The sequence below is a fragment of the Garra rufa genome, chromosome 7 (assembly GCF_049309525.1).
Source record: "Garra rufa chromosome 7, GarRuf1.0, whole genome shotgun sequence".
Classification (NCBI taxonomy): domain Eukaryota; kingdom Metazoa; phylum Chordata; class Actinopteri; order Cypriniformes; family Cyprinidae; genus Garra; species Garra rufa.
In genome coordinates, this window is record NC_133367.1 from 48,052,244 (window position 1) to 48,076,849 (window position 24,606).

General features: G+C 40.7%; 2 protein-coding genes across 2 annotated transcripts in view; both read left to right on the forward strand.

Annotated features, from left to right (window-relative positions):
• LOC141338208 (uncharacterized) overlaps positions 1–24,606 on the forward strand; it is a 144,492-nt gene that overhangs the window by 32,240 nt on the left and 87,646 nt on the right. The window lies entirely within an intron of this gene.
• Positions 885–24,606, forward strand: part of LOC141339237 (uncharacterized) — a 41,922-nt gene continuing 18,200 nt past the window's right edge. Inside the window, exons 1-2 of the mRNA XM_073844868.1 lie at positions 885–1,085; positions 3,087–3,239. Of these exons, the coding sequence (XP_073700969.1) occupies positions 1,021–1,085; positions 3,087–3,239 (218 nt within the window). The 5' untranslated portion in view covers positions 885–1,020. The remainder of the gene's footprint in view (positions 1,086–3,086; positions 3,240–24,606) is intronic.

Below are 24,606 nucleotides of genomic sequence, written 5' to 3' on the forward strand. Positions count from 1 at the left end.
GTTTTTCATTCATAAATGTAAATGGGCAGTGAAAAAAAATAAATAAACAAAAAATAAATATAAACAATTGATTAACAACATAGTTCTTTTCCTCATAAAAGCCATTAAGTTTTGTCCGGTTTTCAAATACGTTTGAATCAAAGTTTGTAAAGTTGTGTTTCACCTCATTTATTTTTTATTGTTTATGCATATATATATTAAACAAATATAATTTTTTTTATTTGAAAAAAAAAAAAAAGAAAAAAAGAAGAAGACCACTCAGACCCGGGGTGTGCAGACATGTTCCTGTCCTGAGTTCAGCTCAGACCCTAATGAAACAGTCCTGATCAGGGGTCAGGGGTTATTATACAATAATAACGAGGTTTATTTGTAATAATGGTCTTGAGTTTCTCCTGACTAATTTAAATATTCCTGAAGAGTTTTCCATGGAGTGGTGCTCTTCCTGCTGGAGCTGCTGTTCTACCAGAGGCTTTTAAATTTGAATTTTTAAAGTTTGGAAAATGGATGGATGGAGATAAACCAATTATTATATTTAGTACTTTTATTCCTGCTGCCTTTTCTCTCTATTTTTTTCGTTCAGAATGCACATTATTCATATGTAACAAACAAACAAAAACAAAAACAAACAAATAAGAAAGGCACTGCACAACTCGCTGGCAGCGTTCGAAGAGTATGAATAGTTTATCAACAGTTAGTGTACATTAATACTTGTTTAAGCTGTTCATCTTCATGTTCAGGACAGTGTTAGAAATGCAGGTTGTTTGTGTGTATTTCTGCCAGTGGTCACTGCTCCTCCTGACCGCAGGTGGCGCTGCAGCGATTGAGCGAAGCGGAAAACGGCGAATGGAGGGAAATTTCATTGTGGATGACAGGAGTGTGTCGGGGTAAACACTGCGGCTCATGATGAACTCCAACAAAACATAGCCATAAACCCTGTATAAGATCATCGAACGCCTTTCTGCTGAGCGTGAACACTGGAGAAGAATGGTGTGCGAGCAGCGGAGCGCTTTCTGAGCGGAAATGATGTCCAGCAGCGCGGATCTGGAGACTTTAATGATCGAGGCTCTCAGTGACGCAGACTCCAGGTAAACACTGACTGAACAAGTGCACTACCTAGTGCTCTCAACGGTTAGTATAGATGCTGTCTGTCAGAAGAAGAGGTTTCACACTCGCTGCATCTCTGTGAACTGTACATTGTTGAAGTCCAGATGCATAAATATCTCACTTCACACTTTATTGCTGTTATAGATAGAAATACCGCCAGTTCGGAAAAAACAAATTACTTTATATTAAAAAAGAAAATATTCGTCGGTCTAAAATTAAAAGAGGATTCAATATTTTGGATTTTAGGACCTCTAATATGATATTTACAATTAAATGGCTCAAAAACTATTAGAAGAGTACATGGTATTATTTAGTATCTAATCGTATGTTTGAGAAAGTAGGTAGTATAGAATTCCTATTAAAATGTGTTTTGATATTTATAGATTGCCCATTAAACCTGCAAGCTTTACTTGCATCATAATTTCTCCCCCTATAAATTTACCATTTGGAATAATACAAATATTAGGTTTAGAAACATTTTTTTTAAAAGTTGGTTTAAAATGGGAATTATTTGGTTAAAACAGTTGATATTTTATATAGTTAACATTTCAATTGATCCTCTACAATATTTTCTGGTTTTACATGCAATTCTATTAGAAGACAGTGATTATTCTTTACATTCAGTGGAAAATATGTTAGAAAGAACTCAGTGATTATATACAACAAAAGCTATGATTTATTAGAATTTTGTGGACACTTGTATAGTTTTTCACATAGGAGTTTTATATTTATGATTGATTTGGTTATTATAATTGCCCATTACTATATTCATAAAGTCAAATGGAATGAAAAAGCAAAAACAAATTTTGAACAATTTAAAGTTGATATTAAAATATATTTAGAGAAAAAAGAGAACAAATTTAAAAGCCAAAGATACATATTAAACAGCTGTATAGTTTTTATGTAAGTACAGATGGTTAAAGTAAAAAGCCTTTCTCTTGTACTTTTTCCCTTTTTCATTGAATTATTGTACTCTTTCATATGTTTGCCCCTGACATGTAAGGATGTATGTGCGCTTGTTTGTAAAATATGTAATAACAATGATAAAAAAGGAATACCATTAGTACTTATACAAATATCTAAAGTGGCATGTTTGTATAATATCTCAAAGTTCAAAACAATTACTCCAGCAAAATTCTACTATATGTTCTATTTTAATATGTTTTAAATAATAAATTATAAATATGGAACCCAAATTATTGACCTTGTGAATCGAAGCACGTCATGTCAGATAGATAAAGTCAGAAAGTTAGTTATTGTCATGCAGCTATTGTTCCTTTTACCTCTTAATATCTTTACATATTCTTCAGATGTTGAAAAACTGAAAATCATTAACAACATTTGTTATTTTAACAATACTAATTTTTCTTTCTCATTAATCTATGACGTTAAAACAAATGTTAGATCAGCTTTGTGTTTGCTGAAGCCAAATCGCAGATTTGCACACCTAATCTGATCTGTCATCTGTCGAATTAGGTTATTTGTTACTGAGCCCTGTCACTATGAAAGGACAAATACAGACTTTTCATAATCATAGTATTAGATGCTTCCTAGGACGCACTGCATTTAGAGTCTGCGTCAGGGCAACGGTTCAATAAGAAGTTAATATTGAATCATTTAAATTGCAGAGAGAATATTGTCTTTTTTTGCTATGCAGCACTGAATTAATGAGCAGTGGCTTGATGCCTCCTACTGCTAATTCTAGTTTTATATTTGAAAGCATTGTTCTGCTTTTTTCCTCCATAATTTATTATTCCATATTCTAAATGTTCCATTTAAAACATTAATCTCATAACATCATGTGTGCAGTTAGTAAGTGCAGTGTAATGCACATCATGAGATTCTTAACAAAGTCACTTTCAGCGGTGTATGGCATGTGTGTCTGCTTTACGTCATATTCTCATGATTTCACACAGTGTCAGCTCAGAGCGGTTGTATTGGCCTGAAGCAGAGATGAGTGTAGTCTTGTGGTCGTCCTGCAGGTGTGTAGAGTCTCTGCTGTGTCGCGGTGCCAACCCAAACAGGATCGTCCGGGACGGTGTGGCGGCGGTTCATTTAGCTGCAGGGAAAGAGTCTGAGAGAGGACTGCGTTGCCTCAAACTCATCCTCCAGTACGGAGCTGACCCCAACCTCAGGTCAGTCACGCCGTTAGTTCACAGCTGTAATCCTTCCTCTCCATTCGGCTGTCGAATAGTTCATAATAGTGCTGGTAACACTCATCTGGGACAGTGTTGCTTACACAGCTGTGTTCTGCTCATGTACCTGCTCTCCACAGTCTCTACAAGTAGTCACATCTATAAAGCTTATCTATTGGATTTTAGAATAGTCTTGATCACTTCAAGCATCGTTAGCTGCGCTCAAGGGATCTGCCCTGCTGTTTTTGAAGTTTTGCTATTTAAAAAGTAAAATTAATAATTCAAAATACTCTCTTGAAATATGTGAAATGTAAATGGTTTATTTTAAATTGCAAAAATGTAAATGTAAGTTACTGTGACAAGGGGAAGGGAATTTATATGTGTGTCAGGTTTTTAGAAAGAAAAGCACTTCTCCATAGGATGCGCCAGTGCAGCATTTGAACTGAATATAAATTGAAAATAACGCTGGGACGTTTCAGTGTTTGTCTGTTTACTCGCTCCAGACAGACTGTCTATTCGACCGCTGCAGTGCAGGACACGTTGTGTTCGCCAGTAACGGTGGCTCATTGAGTCCTCAGATATTAGGTGTGTTCGAGCTCGTGCTGCGCTGCGCAGACCGATCGGCGAGATTACCCGAAAGCAGTCGGGGAGGAGCTGAAAACGGAGCCGTCAAGTCGGACAAGTTGGGGATCTCGTTGCTCCCTCAAACATGGCAGATCACGTGGCGTTTGCCTACTTTATTGCAGATGAATTGGAAGCTATAGAAATACCTTTTTTGTTGGAAGAAATGCAGCACATGCAAGTGAAGCAGCAACTACAGATTTCAGCATCAGTCATCAGTGTTGACCACATTACATTAAATGTCTGTGACATTTTAGTTATTCCATAAAAAATATTACTTAAATATGCAGCTAATACTATAAGTGGTCTGTATGAAAAAAGTACAATAATAAACTTATGCACAAATCCAATATAAAGAATTTAAGGGAATAAAATGTACTGCAGTCAAAAGATCGTAAACTGTTTACGAAATGGCATGCAAATTGATTTGTTATGCACGAAACACGCGTGATCATCGTCATGTGGTGAATGTGGCCAATCGTGAGAAGCTGTGACGTCATCACAGCCTGGCGCAGTCCCTTCTGAAATGCTGCGCTGGCTGAGCAAGCCGCATGAAGTCGAACGCACCTAACCCCATGTGACTCGCTGTGCCGTATGTTCTGTTTTGAAGGCAGATGATGAGGTTTGGTCAAAAAGAAGGCGAAAAATCTTGACCTTTGCTTTTTTGTCTGAATCAAGCAGAAACAGAGCAAGATCAAGACCACAATCCAGATTTTTGCTAACTAACTGTATCTTATGCCATTAGAACAGATGAAATATACAGCAGGAGGTCCTTTGATAAGGTCATTGATGCCGACTGGAGAGCGTCAGTGAATGAAATGTCAGTTTTGCATTGTGCTTTGAAAACGGCAGATTTCTGGTGTTGAATTTCAAGGGGTTAACATAGCTAGTGTAAACGGCACCCTCTGTCTGGAGAAATTACAGAGAGTGAAATCTTATTAACGCTGCGCGTGTTATTATTTACATCCGGAATATTTAAGCGGCTAAAACAGCTGAAAGATTTCTCACAGACACCATTTTCTTTGACTCGAGATGTCGAGCACACAAGGACGGACAACGCCAAAGTTAAGTGTTTTGTCTTAATTACAACACGTGTTTTATAACGTTATATTGTTTTTTAACGATATTTATGTGCCGTTTATGCCTAATCTTTTCTCTGAAACATTTCTTTTCACTCGTGATATGGAACAGATGAGGAGCTGCTTTAAACACAGTAAGTGTTTCATCTCATTTATAATATGTATTTGAAAATATATTTATTTAAATGAGTATTTATGTGCAGTGCCCTCATAAACCTTTTCTCAGAAAAACATTTGCTTTGCTAGGAGGCTGCCAGGAAAAGCCCAGCAGTGTTTTAGGACCAGGGGCAATGGGGTAACTCCCTCAATAACCAAAACCAGCCATATTTATACCATGGTTAATGGAAACCTGGAATCAGGCTATTCATTATTTTTAAAATAACATCTTCTGTGCTTTTATCACAAAGTGTGATAAGATTTGTGCGAGCCATTCCTTTCACAAAGCTGATAGAAAAATGTGCAATCTATTTAAATTCTATTGAGATATTGCTAATTTAAAATGCTATGGAGAAGGTCGACCATTATCTAAAAAAGCACATAAACTAAAAACACTAAAAAACTACTCATGGCCGCCTTTACTAATTATTGTAGGCTTACTTGATGACAGATTTTGGGTGAACAATTCTAGTATTGTAATTGATAATTGACTCTGACATTTAACCTGTTAATAGTTTTGATATATGGATGTGAAATTATTTTTTTTTTTTTAATTATTCCAATTTTACAGAAATACTTTTGTGATGCTGCAAGTGGGAGTGTATATCTTGCTTGGCTGAAAAATGCAGAGCAACATCTCAACATGAAAACAAAAAGAGTCTAACATCAAGGTGATCCAAATGTCTCTAGCATACAACAACAGATTTCTTCAGTGTGCATTAACAGTTGATTGTAATGAATGGGATGCTGATGATAAACACAAGCATGATAAACTTTATGAAATTTAGAGTACATATGGACCAAATAAGAATATGTGTTTTGTGCCTTTGCACTGTTTTGCTTTAACATTATAACTAGATTGCATACCTTGTCAATGTCGTGCGCTTGCTTGGCCCTTTGTTGTGCTAAGTGTGTTCAGCTGAATTCAGTTTCAGTTTTTGTCAGACGGGTATAAAAAGAGGTTATTATACCGTGGCAGCCGTTGTGTGAAGACCGAAGAGTGTAAATTCCATTGACTCTACCTGTGCGGGACACCAGCAAGAGACTTAAGTATCGCTTTTGATTCATCCTTTCCTTCATCTTGCTTCACTTCACTTTACTTGTTTCAGTTTTTATGACCAACACTTACTATGTGTTTCCATATCCCTACTATTACTACCAATCGCAAACCACACATCACACACTGTACAGTCGTGGCCAAAAGTTTTGAGAATGACACAAATATTAGTTTTCTGTTAGTTTTCAGTTTGCTGCTAAACTGCTTTTAGATCTTTGTTTCAGTTGTTTCTGTGATGTACTGAAATATAATTACAAGCACTTCATATTTCAAAGGCTTTTATTCACAATAACATGACATTTATGCAAAGAGTCAGTATTTGCAGTGTTGGCCCTTCTTTTTCAGGACCTCTGCAATTCGACTGGGCATGCTCTCAATCAACTTCTGGGCCAAATCCTGACTGATAGCAACCCATTCTTTCATAATACCTTCTTGGAGTTTGTCAGAATTAGTGGGTTTTTGTTTGTCCACCCGCCTCTTGAGGATTGACCACAAGTTCTCAATGGGATTATGATCTGGGGAGTTTCCAGGCCATGGACCCAAAATTTCAACGTTTTGGTCCCCGAGCCACTTAGTTATCACTTTTGCCTTATTATTGTGCCGGTGCTCCATCGTGCTGGAGAATGCATTGTTCTTCACCAAACTGTTGTTGGATTGTTGGAAGAAGTTGCTGTTGGAGGGTGTTTTGGTACAATTCTTTATTCATGGCTGTGTTTTTGGCCAAAATTGTGAGTGAGCCCACTCCCTTGGATGAGTAGCAACCCCACACATGAATGGTCTCAGGATGCTTTATTGTTGGCACGACACAGGACTGATGGTAGCGCTCACCTTTTCTTCTCCGGACAAGCCTTTTTCAAGATGCCCCAAACAATCGGAAAGAGGCTTCATCTGAGAATATGACTTTGCCCCAGTCCTCAGCGGTCCATGCGCCATACTTTTTGCAGAAGATCAATCTGTCCCTGATGTTTTTTTTTTTTGGAGAGAAGTGGCTTCTTTGCTGCCCTTCTTGACACCAGGCCATCTTCCAAAAGTCTTGGCCTCACTGTGTGTTCAGATGCGCTCACACCTGCCTGCTGCCATTCCTGAGCAAGCTCTGCACTGGTGGCACTCCGATCCCGCAGCTCAATCCTCTTTAGGAGACCATCCTGGCGCTTGCTGGACTTTCTTGGACGCCCTGAAGCCTTCTTAACAATGCAGTGGAAAGTTTATTAAGTTAATTTTCATGGCAAAGAAGGACTATGCATTCATTCATTCATTTCATTTTATTTAAGTGTCATACACAAGATTTGTGCCCAGCCCACATGGGCTTATAAGACACTGACATTTCAAATAAGAAGATGACCATATACCATTATAAACAATATCATTACATCTTGGGATAGAGCGTTTGGGATAGAGCGTAGAGCGTATGCAATTCATCTGATCACTCTTCATAACATTCTGGAGTATATGCAAATTGCTATTATAAAAACTTAAGCAGCAACTTTTCCAATTTCCAATATTTATGTAATTCTCAAAACTTTTGGCCACGACTGTAGGCAGTGCAACCCTAACAACCTGCAGACTTTGCCTATGTCTGCTAACACACTACTTTCTTTTTCTATTGGTCTCTGGAATTGGCAGTATGCAGTAAATAAAGCATATTTCATTACATCTATTACTAGTCATTCAAAGCTAAACCTGCTGGCCCTGACAGAGACTGGATCAAACCAGGACACTGCTACACCTGCAGCACTCTCCAATAATTTCTCATGTTCCCACACTCCTCGTCTGACTGGAAGAGGTGGAGGTACTGGTCTACTCATCTCTAATGATTGGAAATTTATTCCTTTACCTTTTCTGGGTAGTAACTGCTCCTTGGAATAATATTCAGTTACTATTAGCCACCCTTTTAAAACCAATCTTGTAGTTGTTTATCGCACCCTAGGAGCACAAGGTGAATGCTTGGAGACTTCAACATCCACCTAGATAAACCTAAAGCTGCAGACTTCCACACTCTGCTGGCCTCCTTTGATCTAAAGAGAGTGTTAGCTACAGCAACAATTGGACCTTATTTACACACAACACTACTCCACTGATCATGTGCTGGTGACTCCACTGCACACCTCGGATCACTTCCTCCTCACTCTTAACCTCTACGTGGTTCCTGGCACAATACATACCACTCCACATGTCATCTTTCGACGTAACCTGCACTCACTATCACTCTCCCATCTATCTACTATGATTTCATCTTCGTTTCCTTCACCTAAACAGTTCTCATCGTTTGATGCTAACAGTGTGTGGCCGGGCGTGGATTAACAACGACATAGCAAGAGTTGTGTGAGCCCCGGAGGGTGAGTTTTATTAACAGGGTTAATAAAGTGAACAATACGGGTGAGTGAGGAGGTGATGTCGTCGGCTTTCGGTGCAGGGTGATTCCTTCCTTGACGGTGCTTCCCAGTGACGGTGGCCAGCAAAAGGGGTTGGTGCAAAGGACGTGCTTTAACCCCGGTGAGCGGAACCCGGAAGTGGGGGACCAGGCGGTCACGGCGAGTCTGCGGGAAGAGCGACACAAAGATCAGGTAAGTCTCACGCCTCATCGGCGATAGAACTCGCTTGTATGTCTCAAACAGTCTGATTATAAAGCCGCCGTGGCCGTGACCGATTGGTCTGTGGTGAGTGCCTCCAGGTGTTGCTTGTGTGTTGCCAGGGCGACGCTGATTGATCTTCGGGACTCCCGTCACACTCCCACCCCCCCCCCAAGCGACGTCCTGGTCCTGGAGGTGGAAACAGAAAGGGGAAATAGGGGGTGGGAGGGGAGTGGCCCCTGACAGACCTGAATAAGCTGCCCAGGACCGAAAGAGTCCGTCGGCGTTGGTGTTGCTGGAACCGGCCCGGTGGCGCACATCAAAGTGGAAGTCCTGGAGCGACAGGAACCATCTCGTGACACGGGCGTTTGTGTCTTTGGCCCGGGCCATCCATTGTAGAGGAGCATGATCTGTAAAGAGAGTGAATTTACGGCCCAATAGGTAATACCTTAGCTCCAGGACGGCCCACTTGATGGCGAGAGCTTCTTTCTCCACGGCTGCGTAGTTTCTCTCGGCCCGGGTCAGCTTGTGGCTAATGTAAACCACCGGATGCTCTTCTCCCTCCTGGACTTGGGAGAGCACGGCCCCCAGTCCCGTGTCTGGCTCCGTTGTTAAGGCCTGTTTGATAAGTTAGAAGGCCTGTTCCGCTTCCTCGGTCCAGCAAACTCGTTCTGGTTGCCCCTTCCTGGTCAGGTCTGTCAGGGGGGCCGCTATAGAGGAGAAGCTGGGGATAAAACAACGGTAATAGCCTGCCAACCCCAGAAAAGCACGTACCTGGGTCTTGTTGTGCGGCTTTGGGGCTTCCAGGATCGCTTTGACTTTGTTTTCCTGGGGCTTGACAAGTCCTCTCCCTATAGTAAAACCCAGGTACTTGGCTTCATTTAAGGCGAGATGGCACTTGTGGGGGTTGGCAGTCAGTCCAGCCCGACGAAGCTCGGACAGCACCCTTCTGAGTTGGTCCAGGTGGTCGTCCCATGCCTCCGAGTGGACCACCACGTCGTCCAGGTAAGCAGCTGCGTAAGACTGATGAGGACGGAGCACCACATCCATTAAGCGCTGGAACGTCGCTGGAGCGCCGTGCAGGCCGAAGGGAAGGGTCCGGTATTGCCAGTGGCCTGATGGTGTTGCGAAAGCTGTCTTGGGCCTGGCGTCGATGGAGAGGGGAACTTGCCAATATCCTTTTGTGAGGTCGAGTGTTGTAATGTACCGAGCCCTTCCCAGGTGCTCCGGGAGTTCATCCACTCGGGGCATGGGATAACTATCAAAGTCTGAGACTTCACCGATGATAGGTAAAGGAATCAGCGGGCTGGGGGGAGGCTTCCGGGGCGACGTACGTTGACATCTGGGGCAGGCCTGGCAGAACCTCTTTACCTCTGCCTCCAGCCCCGGCCAGTGGAACCTGTCGCGGATACGCTGTACAGTATTCTGGGCGCCCAGGTGACCAGCCATAGGGTGAGCATGTGCGAGCTCAAGGACCATCTCCGTTTTGCCTTTAGGAACCACCAGAAGATGTTTAACCTCCCCCCCGTCGCTCCGCGACGCAGTACAACAGACCGTTTCGTACAACGAAGTGTGGGAGAGGGTGAGGAGCTGGTAGGACCTCCTGGCCCTCCAGACCCTCCAGGATGAGCACTTGGCGCCAGCAGTTTTTAAGTCTGTCATCTTCTTTTTGGGCTTTTCCAAAATCCCCTCCTCCAGAGACCTGCTGAAACACATCATGGATAAGGTTAGTGTTTGGGCCGGCCGACTCACCCTCTCTCCCACTGTCGGATGTCATCAGGCTGGAGCGGCTTCCAGGCCCCCGCGATGGCTGGCGGTGCGGCTTGCGGCGGGACCGGGCAGGCCGTGCGGTGGCGGCCAAGGCGGCGTCCAGCCCCGGCCAGTCACGACCCAGTAATATAGGGACGGGACGGTCCTTTAAAACTCCGACCTCCAGGGTCCATGTCTGTCCACCTTTATGAAAGGTAAGAAGGTTAGTATATACCTGACGAGTGTCCCCATGGACACAGGTAATCGGCATCGTCGCTTTGGGGGCTGGTCGGGGCTCCAAGGTGTCGGGCCGCACGAGAGAAACCGCACTTCCTGAATCCAGCAAGGCCCGATAACGGCGTCCTTGGACCCTCACGTACGTAGTAGGGGCTCCTCGAGGGGTTTTCTGATAGACCACACAGCCTACCATCCAAGCCTTGGTGGGCGGAGACGGTGGGTCCGTGGGCATGGGCTCGTCGCGGGGGCTGGACGGCCTGTGTACTGGTCGTGGGGTGCCCCCCAGCGGCCGTCGCTCCTGGTTCGCCCCCCAGCGGCCGTCGCTCCTGGTTCACCCTCCGGGGAAACTGCTGCGCTCGCTCCCCAGCCTCCCGATGATAGGTAGCGTCTGCCAGTTCCACTGCTTCAATCACCTCCGCGATGGATTTGGGCCCTCTCATGCCGGCGGCCTGCCTCATCAAGCGAGGTAGCACTCTCAGCAACCGATCGACCACTACCCGTTCGGCGACTTGAGCTGGGGAGGGTGAATCTTCTAACAGCCAGTGCTCGGCTAACCGCATCAGATCTGCGGCCTGGGTGCGGACTTTCAACCGCGTTTTAAACTCCCAGTCATGGAAGCGCTGGGCGGCAGCGGTCGCGGAAAGCCCGAGCCGACCCAATATTTCTTTTTTTAACTCATTATAATTGTTTTGAGAGGAAGCTGGTAAAGAAAAATACGCCCGTTGGGCCTCACCCGACAACAACGGTGCCTTCCGGGCGTGCGAGCGAGCGATTCAGACATCTTAAGGTATGCCTCAATGCAGGGCTGTAGTACTCGAGTCCGGTCTTGGACTCGAGTCCGGTCTCGAGACCGTTTTTTTATGGTCTCGGACTTGTCTCGGACTCGCTGGTATTCAGACTCGGACTTGTCTCGGTCTCGGCCACTGGTCTTGCCAAATATGGCTTTTGGTCTCAACCGAGTCCAGGTGTCTTTATTATGTTCCCAGTAAGCACACATTTTAAACTGTTTATAATTTTAATTTTTTAATTTCACCCGCCCGAATTTAATTAAAATATTATTTTTCGTTACGTCATCTGCCCGAACGACCCATCACTACCAATAACCAATCACAAAAACAAAAAAACAAAACTAAAAAGTAATAACCAATCACACACTAGATTATATTTGCACGGCACGCTCTGCATCTGCGTGCCCTGCTAACGTTAATTTTCATTGATTCACACACACTCTAACATGACATAAGCGGTGCAATTTACACTATTGACTTCTAAGGATTTTGATAAGAAACCACAACAGGTGAATAAAGGCTGACAATCAATGTTTAATGTTCAGATGTTATTATTTCAAGACATGTAAAGCATTTTGGCTGGTTTATGTGTGTCGTGTTCTATGAGAGCTGTGTGTGGAGGGACGGGAATGTTTTTCTGAAATGTCTATATGTGTTTCATTTATTTGTCCACGTTGTTTTGAACTACTGTACCGCTGTGTGTTGCGATCAGGACCGTTCAAAGCATCGTCGCGATATGTTCATTGTCAAACTCCAAAATTAGACCATTTTTATTTTTTAAAAAAACGTCATTACTTCATTTGAAAAAGTTAACACATGTATTTTAGTTTGTTGTGTATATTTTTTTCATTTGATCAGATAACATTTTAAGCTGTCATATGGTCGTGTTACAACGTGCCCCTCAGATGTTACAATGTACCACCTACGGGGCATGTTGTCACGTTTCACTTCCTTTCTTTTGAGGTAAATAACGAAAAACGTATACACTGTAAATATGAAACAAAGCGATATATTTGTACTAGACAAATGTGAAAATAATGTGGATAAAAATTGTACTCTGAACCCCAAGTGGATTTACATAAACCGCGAAATTCAAAAAGTGTTAGGTTGTGCCCCGCTCTCCCCTACTGGTCACTTCTTTTCTACACTACTGTACATCTGCAGTGAAGCTATATTGTAATTTAGTTGCTTAAATGCTCAGTACTAGTACCGAGCATTGGTAATAGTAGTGGGTTGGTGTTTGTATATCAGTTCTAACACTGCTATTATGAGGTATCACCATATGTCATCATTCTGTTTTCTTTAGATTAATAGATTATATGATATCAAGGGGAATGTCTATACTTAAAAATCATGGGTGTTGTTACCCAGTCATTCATATTATCACAGCAATATTATGATTAAAGGTCATAGTTTGGATATAAACACTGATGTGATGTCTATAGAAATATAGTCTGTAGAAATTAAAACAGAGCACGTCATCTTTTGAAAGTAATTGGCGCTTCAAATAATGTTTGTGTCGATTGCATTGTTTCGCCACTAGATGGAAACAACTGTTAAAAAATGTATTTGTCAACGAATAGAGATTGATTCAAAAATGCAGATTCATCCAGTGATGTTTTTGTGAGCATGTCATTTATTCATTCAAACCACTTTTTCATAAATGTAATATAAAAAAATCGGTGTGTTAAACATATTCTATTTTAAATATAAATATTATGTATTAAATTATTAAGAATTCATTAAAATGAATTAAACACTTTTAAATAGACTGAAGCAATTAATATTTTGTCTCACATTATTTTGCTTAGTTTAGAATTGCGAGGAAATTGTGATCTCTATTTAATCTAAAAAAAACTAAAACTAAACTAAACTATATAAAAACTAAATAGAAATGTGTTCACAAAATAGAAACTAAACTAAAACTAAAAAAAATGTTAATGAAACTAATAAAAACTAAACTAAATTTTACTGAAAATTTGAAAACTATACCAAAATAAAACAAATTTTAAAAAGCTAAACTAAATTAACCTCGGCTTCAACACTAGTCTGTTTTTTTTTTCTCCGGTCTCGACTTGGTATCGGTCTTGGTCTCGACTTGGTCTTGGTCTTGACATGGTCTGTCTTGGTCTTGGTCTTGGTCTTGTCTTGGTCTCGATTCCTTCTGGTCTTGGTAGTGTCTTGGTCTCGGTTTAGGCGGTCTTGACTACAAGTCTAGTTGTGACACTGTTTTTGCTTTTAGATCAACAAATAATAACCCAAAATGATTGTCTTGATGATGTCATGCATACGGCTTTTTTTCCTGTCCTGGACTCGGTCTTGACTCGGACTCGAAATTTTTTGGACTCGGTCTTGTCTTGGACTCGAACCTCTTTGGACTCGGTCTTGACTTGGACTCGACTAGTCCTGGTCTTGGACTTGTCTTGGACTCGACAAAGGTGGTCTTGACTACAGCTCTACCTCAATGTCATCATCTGCGGTTAGCTTGGGTAGTAGCCGAGCTGCGGTGACTCGTGGGTCCGGAAGGGGGACGTTTTGAGCAGCCGGTAAACGTAGTTTGGCCAAATATCCTTGAATTTGGCCATGCTGTTCAGTAAGTAGCTCAAAACATTGCTGCTGACGGACGCTAACCTCAGTGAGTTGTTTCACCAGATCTTCCATGCCGACGGGGAGGAGCGCGCCTGAAAAAAAACAACCAGAAGTGAGCAGCGGGGCAAGATGGCGATGTAAACAAACTCTTGCTCGTCGGTGTTCTCAGGCCCGGAAACTTGCCCGCATTCTCCACCACCTTGTGGCCGGGCGGGGGAATAACAACGACAGAGCAAGAGTTGAGTGAGCCCCGGAGGGTGAGTTTTATTAACAGGCTTAATAAAGTGAACAATACGGGTGAGTGAGGAGGTGATGTCGTCGGCTTTCGGTGCAGGGTGATTCCTTCCTTGATGGTGCTTCCCAGTGACGGTGGCCAGCAAAGGGGTTGGTGCAAAGGACGTGCTTTAACCCCGGTGAGCGGAACCCGGAAGTGGGGGACCAGGCGGTCACGGCGAGTCTGCGGGAAGAGCGACACAAAGATCAGGTAAGTCTCACGCCTCATCGGAGATAGAACTCGCTTGTATGTCTCAAACCGTCTGATTATAGGTGTTGCTTGTGTGTTGCCAGGGCGACGCTGATTGATCCTCGGGACTCCCGTCACAAGTGCTACTGATGCTTTCTGCTCCACTCCTACATCTTGTTTAGACCAGGCCAGCCCATACCACCCCTTCTGCCCCTTGGCTCTCTGATGTTCTCTGTGAACATTGTTCTAAGCTCAGGGCTGCTAAAAGGGTATGGCGCAAATAAAAAAATCCTACTGACCTCAACGTGTACAGGTCACTCCTCTCTTCTCTGCTGATATCTCCACTGCTAAAAGGAGATACTATCATAACAAAATTAACAATTTGTCTAATTCTCGCATGCTCTTTAAACATTTTCCTCCCTCCTTTGTCCTCCCCCTCCTTCATCAACTCTAACAGCTGACGACTTTGCCAAGTTCTTAATTGATAAAATCTAAACCATTAGTGTTCAATTCTCCACACCACAATCTGTCAAGCACATCTTACCAGCAAACAACACTCATTCACATCCTTCTCTTCACTCTCTGAGGCAGAAGTCTCCAAACTCTTCCTTTCTAATCATCCTACTACTTGTCCACTGGATCCTACTCCATCTCATCTCCTTCAAGCCATTTCTCCTGCAGTTGTACCTGCACTCACTCACATTATTAACACATCCCTTCACACTGGTGTTTTTCTCTCTGCATTTAAAAAGGGTCGTATAACCCCACTACTTAAAAAACCCATCTGTCCGCTGCTTTTGATGTGGTTAACCACCAGATCCTCCTGTCAACCCTATTGGCAAAGGGCTTCTCAGGAAATGCTCTCCAGTGGTTTGAGTCTTACCTCAAAGGCAGGTCCTTCAGGGTATCTTGGAGAGTTGAAGTGTCCAAGTCTCAACATCTAACTACTGAGGTGCCTCAGGGCTCAGTTCTTGGACCACTTCTCTTCTCTGTCTACATGGCATCACTAGCTTCTGTCATTCAGAAACATGGCTTTTCATATCACTGCTGTGCTGATGACACTCCGCTCTATCTCTCATTCCATCCTGATGATCCAATGATAGCTGCTCAGATGTCAGCATTCCTTGCTGGTTGATGGACCATCATCTTCAACTCAACCTTGCCAAGACAGACTGCTTGTGGTTCCATCAAACCCATCGTTTCATCACAGTTTCACCATCCAGTTAGGCACATCAACCATACCTCCTTCAAAAACAGCCAGAAATCTTGGAGTTGTAATTGATGATCATGATTTTCTCAGACCACATTGCTAAAACTGCCCGGTCCTGCAGATTTGCTTTATTCAACATCAGGAAGATCAGGCCCTTTCTTTCGGAACATGCTTCACAACTCCTTGTTCGAGCTCTTGTTCTGTCCAGGCTGGACTATTGCAGTGCTCTTTTGGCCGGTCTTCCAGCCAGTTCTATCAAACCTTTACAATTAATTAAAAATGCAGCTGTAAGATTAATTTTTAATTAGCCAAAAAGAACACATGTCACACCTCTTTTTCTTTATTATATAATTAAAAAAACCTTGATAAAGTCAAAGTTGTCAAAGTCAAAGTACTTGCATGTTATTGCTCTTTTGTTGATTTTGATAGCTGTCATTGTCCTCTTCTGTAAGTCGCTTTGGATAAAAGCGTCTGCTTAATGTCTAAATGTAAATGTAAACATTATGATGGTTTAATTGTTGTAAGAACATATTGTTTTAATGTATTGAAAACATTGAATGTAAAGACCTTTTGGTGCAGGAAAAAGGCTGGTTTTACAATGTTTTAATAAAAAAAAATCGTATGTTAAATTCATCTTGTTTTGTGGGTTTATTTTTACAAATAGTTATTCTAAAAGTAACTGTTCTGTTACACCTTAACCCTCTGGGGTCTGAGGGTGTTTTGGGGTCCTGTAGTTTTGACATGCCCTGACATTTGTGATTTTTTTTTTCAGAATTTCAAAAACATGTTAATGGCTAAAATCTGATTACATTGTAATCAGCACAAATTGGGCTACAATAATATGTAAGCAACATGAATGTACATGTTTGTGTTTATGAGAAAACGTTTATGCGTGGTTAGTTTAAAAATAATGTAATGAAGTCACTGAAATTAGGCCATGAAACACATAGAGAACATTTGTTCACAAGACTTTTGAGAATGGGATGTGGTAGGCTAGAATTTTTTCAACCAAATGATGTGAAAATCATCTCGTTCACTCCTTCGGAGAAAACAATATATTGATGTAAATTTTCTAAAACGTTTTGTGATCGAAAGGGAATATTCGAAGGAGTGGCAATGACCCATGAATATTTAGCAATTCCCACCTGAGAGACAAAGAGCCCTCCTTAATGGCTCCCCCATCAATGAGTGAATGTGACCATTAGGTAAGGAACAATGTGAGAAAATTCAAAGAATGGAGTTTTAGATTATTTGTATTTTTGTTTACAACACAGTATAATCAAAACATACATAATGAAGGTCAAAGACACATTATTGAGCTCCCTGATCTAACCACACTTTGTGGCATTTCTGAAAACTGTTTCTGAATTCCGTTCAACAAGTAAATATTGATATTTAAGTCATTACAAAATTCATCACTAGTCAAGGACTTTGTTTTACACTAGAATATCAGTGTAGTTGAACATCTGAAGTTGGTCTCAGAGGAAAACAGTTTGCAGCATTAGCGGGATTCATCTGCTGAACAGGTTTCAGATCACTAAAAAAAAACAAAAAAACATCTGTGAGCATGTTAATATCAAGAGTATCAAACTCTTTATATATGAAGCCTATACAAAAAAAAGGGAAAAAAAATATATATAATATGTATTATGATTTTGTAGTCATCGACTAATCATTGTTATATGATAAATTAAAATATAAAGAAATATGATTTTAGAGTCATAAATACAAGCATGCTTAGTATGTGTTATACAATACATGTTGTCTAAATATTCTTTGATTATTTCATTCAATGTTTCAGCGTAAAGATTATTACTTTTATATAGCATTGTTTTCTAGAACATTAAAAACATTTTGGCATCGTGAGACATTTAGATGCAATGAAATGACACATACTTCATAATGACTTACTCATGTAAATGTCTCCTCCTGCTGGATTTGCGTCTCATTGCGTTTTTCTTCTGATCAAGGTAAACGTTAAAGGTCCCATATTGTACTCATTTCTGGAGGTTTATTTTAGTTGTTGATGTCCTTAAGAATATATATTTGCGGTATAAGCGCTAAAATCCATCTCAATGTATTTTTACAGCTCCTTTTTATAAAGGAGCTGTAAATTTTGTTGATTTTGGCCCATCTAATTAATATTCATGAGCCTCTCTTCTGATTGGCCTGTTGTTTTCTGAGTGACGCACAGCCAGGCCAATCACAGTTAACTACGTCATGTATGCTGTAGCCGAACCCAGAGCCATAGAGAGAGCCTAGCCTGCTGATACTCAACAGGATATTTCAGAACGATCATTAATGTTTTTTCTTTTTCAAACACCAAATGCAGTAAGCTACATAACTGTTGCTTCAGTAAAGCCCCTTTCACAATGCGCACTGATTCTGGAAAATTACGGGAACGAGCGCTGTGTGAACAAAAGCCAGAACCATAAAGGCAGTGTTGTAGTGATGATGAACGTTACCCTGCGACTCTTCACGACGAAAAATACTTGCAAAGTGGAATGAAGCGCCGATCAGGCAGAGCCAGCTCCTCACTATCAGCGCTGAAGCACAGATTGTTCAGATTAGTTTCAGTTTAGTGAAATGTACGCGTCGCATGAACGCAAACGTAGCTTGTGGGCGTGATTGAATTAAATATAATTAGCTCTGTTCGTATAGACTGGACATCGCGTTGGTTTCATATGGATTACTTTATCACAGAATATTTGTTTTCGATAAAACTTCTTTCGTTTAAAAGTATACATATCAAGCTTTCTCTAGACATACGGCTCATGTCTCTGTGTTGTGTATTGGCTGAGTTATAGTCTATTTGAATGACGCGTTTCTGAATGAAGATGATGACAGAGATCAACGCGGCAGACAGCACACCCTGTTTGTTTTCTTTATTTTGCAAAATCACAATTTTTTTGTTTTGAGTATATACAAATAAAAGTAGACCATTTACAGATTAGATTGATGTACTGCTTTTATCTGTATGATCAGAAATGACAGTAATTGAAGTAATTGATTGGTCAGCTGTCCAAGCCTGTTGTGATTGGTACAGAGAGGAGTGCTTGAGCAAGTTAGTGAGTAGGGGTGGCACGGTACATGAAAAAACAACCCAACCGTTCGGTTCGCTTGTCTCGGTTTGGAGCGTGTTAGGGGTCGACCGATTATCGGCGCCGATATTAAGCATTTTTACGATTATCGGAATCGGTTATTTTCAAAAGCGATTTGCCGATAAAAATAATTTAATTTTGAAATGCGCTCTTTGGCTCCGACGCAGCCTGTCAAAGCTCACCACTCTGTGCCCTAGAGCAGTCTCCGCCCACCGCGCATCTGATTTGTTGGGAGTCGCGAGTCCGACCAATCAACTCGAAGGCTGAAGGCACGGAAGACACAGACAGAACGCTTGCTGGGCTTGCGAGCAGCGAGCGACAGTAATCAGTTGTCTCTCAAAGGTAGTTCAGCAGCAGACGTTGATTGTGTTTCAGTAATTCACAATCCTTTACGGTGAAGTTGCAAAAAAACCTCAATGTTATCTTGATTTCCCAGATGCGGAAAACACGGACGGAATCGCGCAGTCCAGTCATATACCGTATTGTCCGCACTATAAAGCGCACCGGATTATAAGACGCATCTTCAATGAATGGCCTATTTTAACCCTTTAGCACGTTCGATCACACCGGTGTGATTTGTCTTGGCTGGTCCCTGATGCGTACGATCACACCGGTGTGTTCGAACGTTTGCCGCATCACGTCATCAGCTGCTGAATTCAAATCTGTTTTGGTGCGTTGGCTGGCGCTGAGCCAGATCGGAGTGCTTGTCATATTATCACAACTATAGGCCTATGTCACGCAACAATTGAACGTCTCTGAGTGGGGTGACGGCAGTTCCGGTTAGCTTTTTAGGGACGTTCTAAAACGCCTAACGTGGCTTAATGTACGTAAAAAACTACCAGGAAACCCCACATTTCTGTCAAACCTTACTTGGAACAAACAGTAACTACTATCTAAAGAACGAGTCCTTATTCGACAGGTAAAGTGAATAATATCACGTTAAGCGTTTTCTCCCTCATAGAAGCCCGTTATACGGAAACAGCGTAACGTGGTTTAACGTATCTCAACGACTAGGGAAAACAAACTTCTGTTAAATTTCAGTTATAATAAATACTTGCTGCTGTCAAACGAATGAAATATCATTCAGCATATAAAGTGAATAATATCACGTTAATCGTTTTATCCCTATATAACTCCATTAAGGAAAAAGCATAACATGGTTTGTTATAATGGACTTCTATGGGGGGGCGATCACTTTATATGCTGAATAAGAGCTCGTTCTTTTGACAGCAGCAAGTATTTATTATAAGTAAAATTGAACAGAAGTTCGGTCTTTCCTGATCGCTGTTGAGGTACGTTAAACCACGTTAAGTTGTTTCCTTATTATGGGCTTCTATGAGGGAGAAAACGCTTAACGTGATATTATTGAATGTCAAAGTCAAGTGTATTTATATAGCAGAGATAAGAGTAATACATGTGTCAGATAAAACATCCTTTTTAATTAATCGAATTTTGTTTTATTTACAATCATTGGTGGGAATACATAGATGGGGTGTAGTATTTTAAGTTTCTTCCGACCACTTTGCGAGACGTAGATGCTCTCCTTGTTGAAATGCAAACTGCAAACGAAAGTGCTACCCCGGAGAATATTAAAAGAAGGCCCCTCATCTCTCTTTATTAATCTCACCCAAGACTTGCGTAGTGTTTCGTCGTAAAGCAACCTGGTACGCTTCAAGAACAACTGCTGCCATTGTTTTTATCGTTGCAGTAGCGTTACTAGCAATGACCGGAAGTTCTATTACCCTACTCCGCGTTCCGGAAGCAGGAAGTGAGACATAGGCCTATTCAGTGTTTTCAACCATATAATGCTTATTTTAGGCTTCAGACATTTAAGTACACAAGTACTAGCAAAACCATACATTTATAGTTTGTATAAATACACTCTGATGTCTATGGAAGCAGCAATAATGATCCTACAAATATAATCTGACAACATATTTTATTGATATCATATACAGATTGTGTAGGTAACTATAAAGTGCACACTCCTCTTCTCCCAGCTCACCAGAGACTTACTTCAATGTCTTTCGCGAGGAGAGGATGAATTTGCGTGTTGTAAATCCCGCAGCTCGGATTCAGCGCGAACAAACATGGCGGCGCCCATCACCCGGTACAGATTAACTAATGCGGTCATTATAAAAGTGTTTGGACTTTTAAATACATTTACTTGCACATATTTCGAAATCGGAATATCAGATATTTCATAATATAGTGAGCATGCTTGTGAATATTAATAATAAAAAAGGAAAAACGAAATAAAAGCGATCCATGTGTCTTTACAGTGCTATTGTGGCTGCGGTGTCACATGACGCGTCACCATGGAAACAGTGGGTCACTCTTTGGGGTTAGATAGAATATTTTAAACTCGTGTGAAAAGGTTAAAACTATTTTCATATATAAGGCGCACTGCATTATAAGGCGCATAGAATAGAAGAGGCAGTCGGGGACGCATTCTGATCGGATGTTTTCCATGTTTTTTTTATTGGTAAACTCATTTGTAAAAAAAATAACTTATTTGATTAAAAGATAAATGAATGTTTTTATGCCTCCATTTGCACTGTACTGTAAATTAAAACTAATGGAAATGTGTAGTGTCACAGGCCTAGGTTAGGATAACAAAAAAAAGAGACATTTAGGCTATGGAACTGAGTGTGCCTATAATAGGCTATTAATGTTATAGTTTCATGAAAAGGTCTTCTTAACATCTTCTAAAATGAAGAATTAAATTATTAACACTTATATAACACATTGTGCATTTTTAAGATAATCAATTGATGTGCATTAGATGATGAATTGGATAGTCACCTCATTGGATTTAGCCATCAGAAAATAATTAATGAGAAATTATTATAGCTTATGCTATTACATGAACATTTCTAACATGTAAATAATTTGAAGCCAAATAGTTATATTTCCCCAAGCTGTTTAGCTCCCTGCTCCCTGCACTTTTTTACGTCATTATTGTTATTATTAATATTAATGTTTATTTAATATTGTTATTATTAACAGTTCTCAGAATTAAAGATATGTTTGAAAGCATTCAAAGAAAGTTCTTGTCAGAGCTCTTGTTATTATTAATTAGACAAATTTACATTTTTACACTAGACACATATCGGTTCAAAATATCGTTTATCGGTGCATTTGATCTGTAATAATCGGTATCGGCATCGGCCCTGAAAAACACATATCGGTCGACCCCTAGAGCGTGTGTGCGTCACACGGTTCAACGCATGCGCAATGTAGCCTCGTGCACGTAGTGAGTGTCCTTTTTGCGGGAAATAAGAGGTGTGTGTGGACATACAGACAGTAAAAGTTGAGTGCTGCAGGTTACGTCACGTGTAGAAATGGCAAGTGGGAGAGATAAGGAAGGCTGCCCTGAGTTGGAGGATGCGCCAGCGTCGTATAAAGGGCCGTTCACATGTAGCATCTTTTGCGCGCTCAAGTTCGTCATTTCAGATGTAGACGCGCAGTATGTGTGCTCATAATGGAAGCGACGCGGTGCGCCACGCTCTTTTTTTTTTTTTTTTTCCAGGCGCGTCTGCGACGCATCGAGATAAAACCATCCAAAGACTATAGAATACCCTTAAAGGAACTTTGAAACATCTCAACTTTTCAGAATGCCGCAAGCGCACCGCAGGTCATGTGACATGAAACAAACAATCACTTGTTTAAAAGACAGAGCTTAAGGATTTCCTCTCTTTTTCTTTTAAAAGATCATTTTTTTGTAAGAGCTACACTGAAGTTGGCAGTTTGATAAATGCAAGTTAATTCTTCAGTTCAATCTTTGTGTGCTAAAAAGGCACATCAATTCCTGTAGAGATAGCAGTAAACAGTCTCCTTTTATTGCCAAATAAATGAAAAGCATGTCATCAATGTATTTTCTCTTGCTGTATCAAAATCTAGGTTTTCCTCAGAGATGGTCCCAATAATGTGCTTAAAGTCAAGTCCAATTCAGTTTGAGCATGTTTACATGATATAACATTTTTTTTAATAATGTATCCTAAATTGTGGATAATCAAGCTACATATCATATGCCAAAGTAAATTTCTGGAGTGTTAAAGATAAAAAAAATAAAAATAAAAAAGAACCGTACAGAACCGAGAAACCGTGACCTAAAACCGTGATACGAACCGAACCGTGGGTTTTGTGAACCGTGCCACCCCTATTAGCGAGCGCTACCATCTGTGTCGCCTACTCTGCGTTGTTTTTTGCTGTTGCGGGTTAAAGCGACCCCAATAATGTCATATTTAGCCCCTGGAATGTGAATTCACCAGGGGACAAAAAGCCTTTTACATCCTGGAATGCAATTTTTAATGGGAGACCCCCCTCAAAACATGATTGGGCTAGTTTTGAGTAGCAATTGAGCGGGTTCTGTTGTGAGAACCTGGCAATCCTAGCATGCACCTTTACATAAAACAATAATATAATTCGTTCTTAAAATAATGACATTAAAAAACATCATGCCCATAAAAACAATGTGCCCACAGCTAAAGTTTAGCTGCTAAACTGTAAACACTACACAAAACAATAATGGTGGATACGTTAGCCGAGTGCTTATGTGACTAACTGATGAAACAATAGGGTTTGCAGGCGCACCGGCCTAATAACTCGCTCGTCTCTCTCGCTTTAACCTACATAACAAACACATTCTTAGGAAATAATGGGTTCACGGTGAACTATCAAAACTAGGGGTGGGAAAAAAAATCGATATTGCAATATATTGTTGTGCTCTCTGTCGCAATAAATAATCAATACACTAACGGCCAATATCGATATTTTACTACAACACAAAATGATTAATTTACCCGTTGTCAGTGTCACTGTCACTACCCAACATCTACCATTCTGTTTGCGGGGGGCGCTGTTCGAGTAAACAGGGGTAAAGTGGCGGAAGCAGCGGCCAGTGAAGAACACAAGTTATCTAACAACAACAGAGAAGAAGCGCAGAAAAAAGAGAAGTGAGAAGAATGGCGGAAAATAATGAAAAACAAATCAAAGACCCACCCGCTAGTTGAGCATGCTGATCAGTTAACGTTAGTGTTCCTCAAGAAGAATATGCCTTGATGAGACCACTGTCCAGGTTAACATAAAGCACTTTACAGTAACTTACTACTGGCATTTCAGTATCATGGTTTACACATGTTAGTTAATGTTCATGTTGTTTTTGGTAACACTTTACAATAAGGTTCATTAGTTAATGTACTAACTAACATGAACTAACCATGAGCAATACATTTGTTACTGTATTTACTAATGTTCATTTACGTTAGTTAACGAAAATACAGTTGTTCATTGTTAGTTCATGTTAGTTCACATTGCATTAACTAACGTTAACAAGATTTTAATAATGTATTAGTAAATATTGAAATTAACATTAACAAAGATTAATAAATGCTGTATAAGTGCAGTTCATTATAAGTTCATGTTAACTAATGTGGTTAACTAATGTTAACTAAAGAACCTTATTGTAAAGTGTTACCTTGTTTGTTTTTTAATGTGAATGCACTTTTATCTGTCTAGCTGTACAGTGTTTACTTTAAGACCAGGAGGCAGTGAGTTATTATGCAAATGCATATTTCTTTGCACAATGTTGGAAATGTTGGCATTAATAAATGCATAAGATTTCCTTTTTATGGGTATTTTTTTGTTCTTTTTCAGTCACATATATCGTGATATATCGTTGATGAAATTTCTTCCAATATATTGAATATCGTAGATATCGCGAATCGTGATATTATCATTATCGT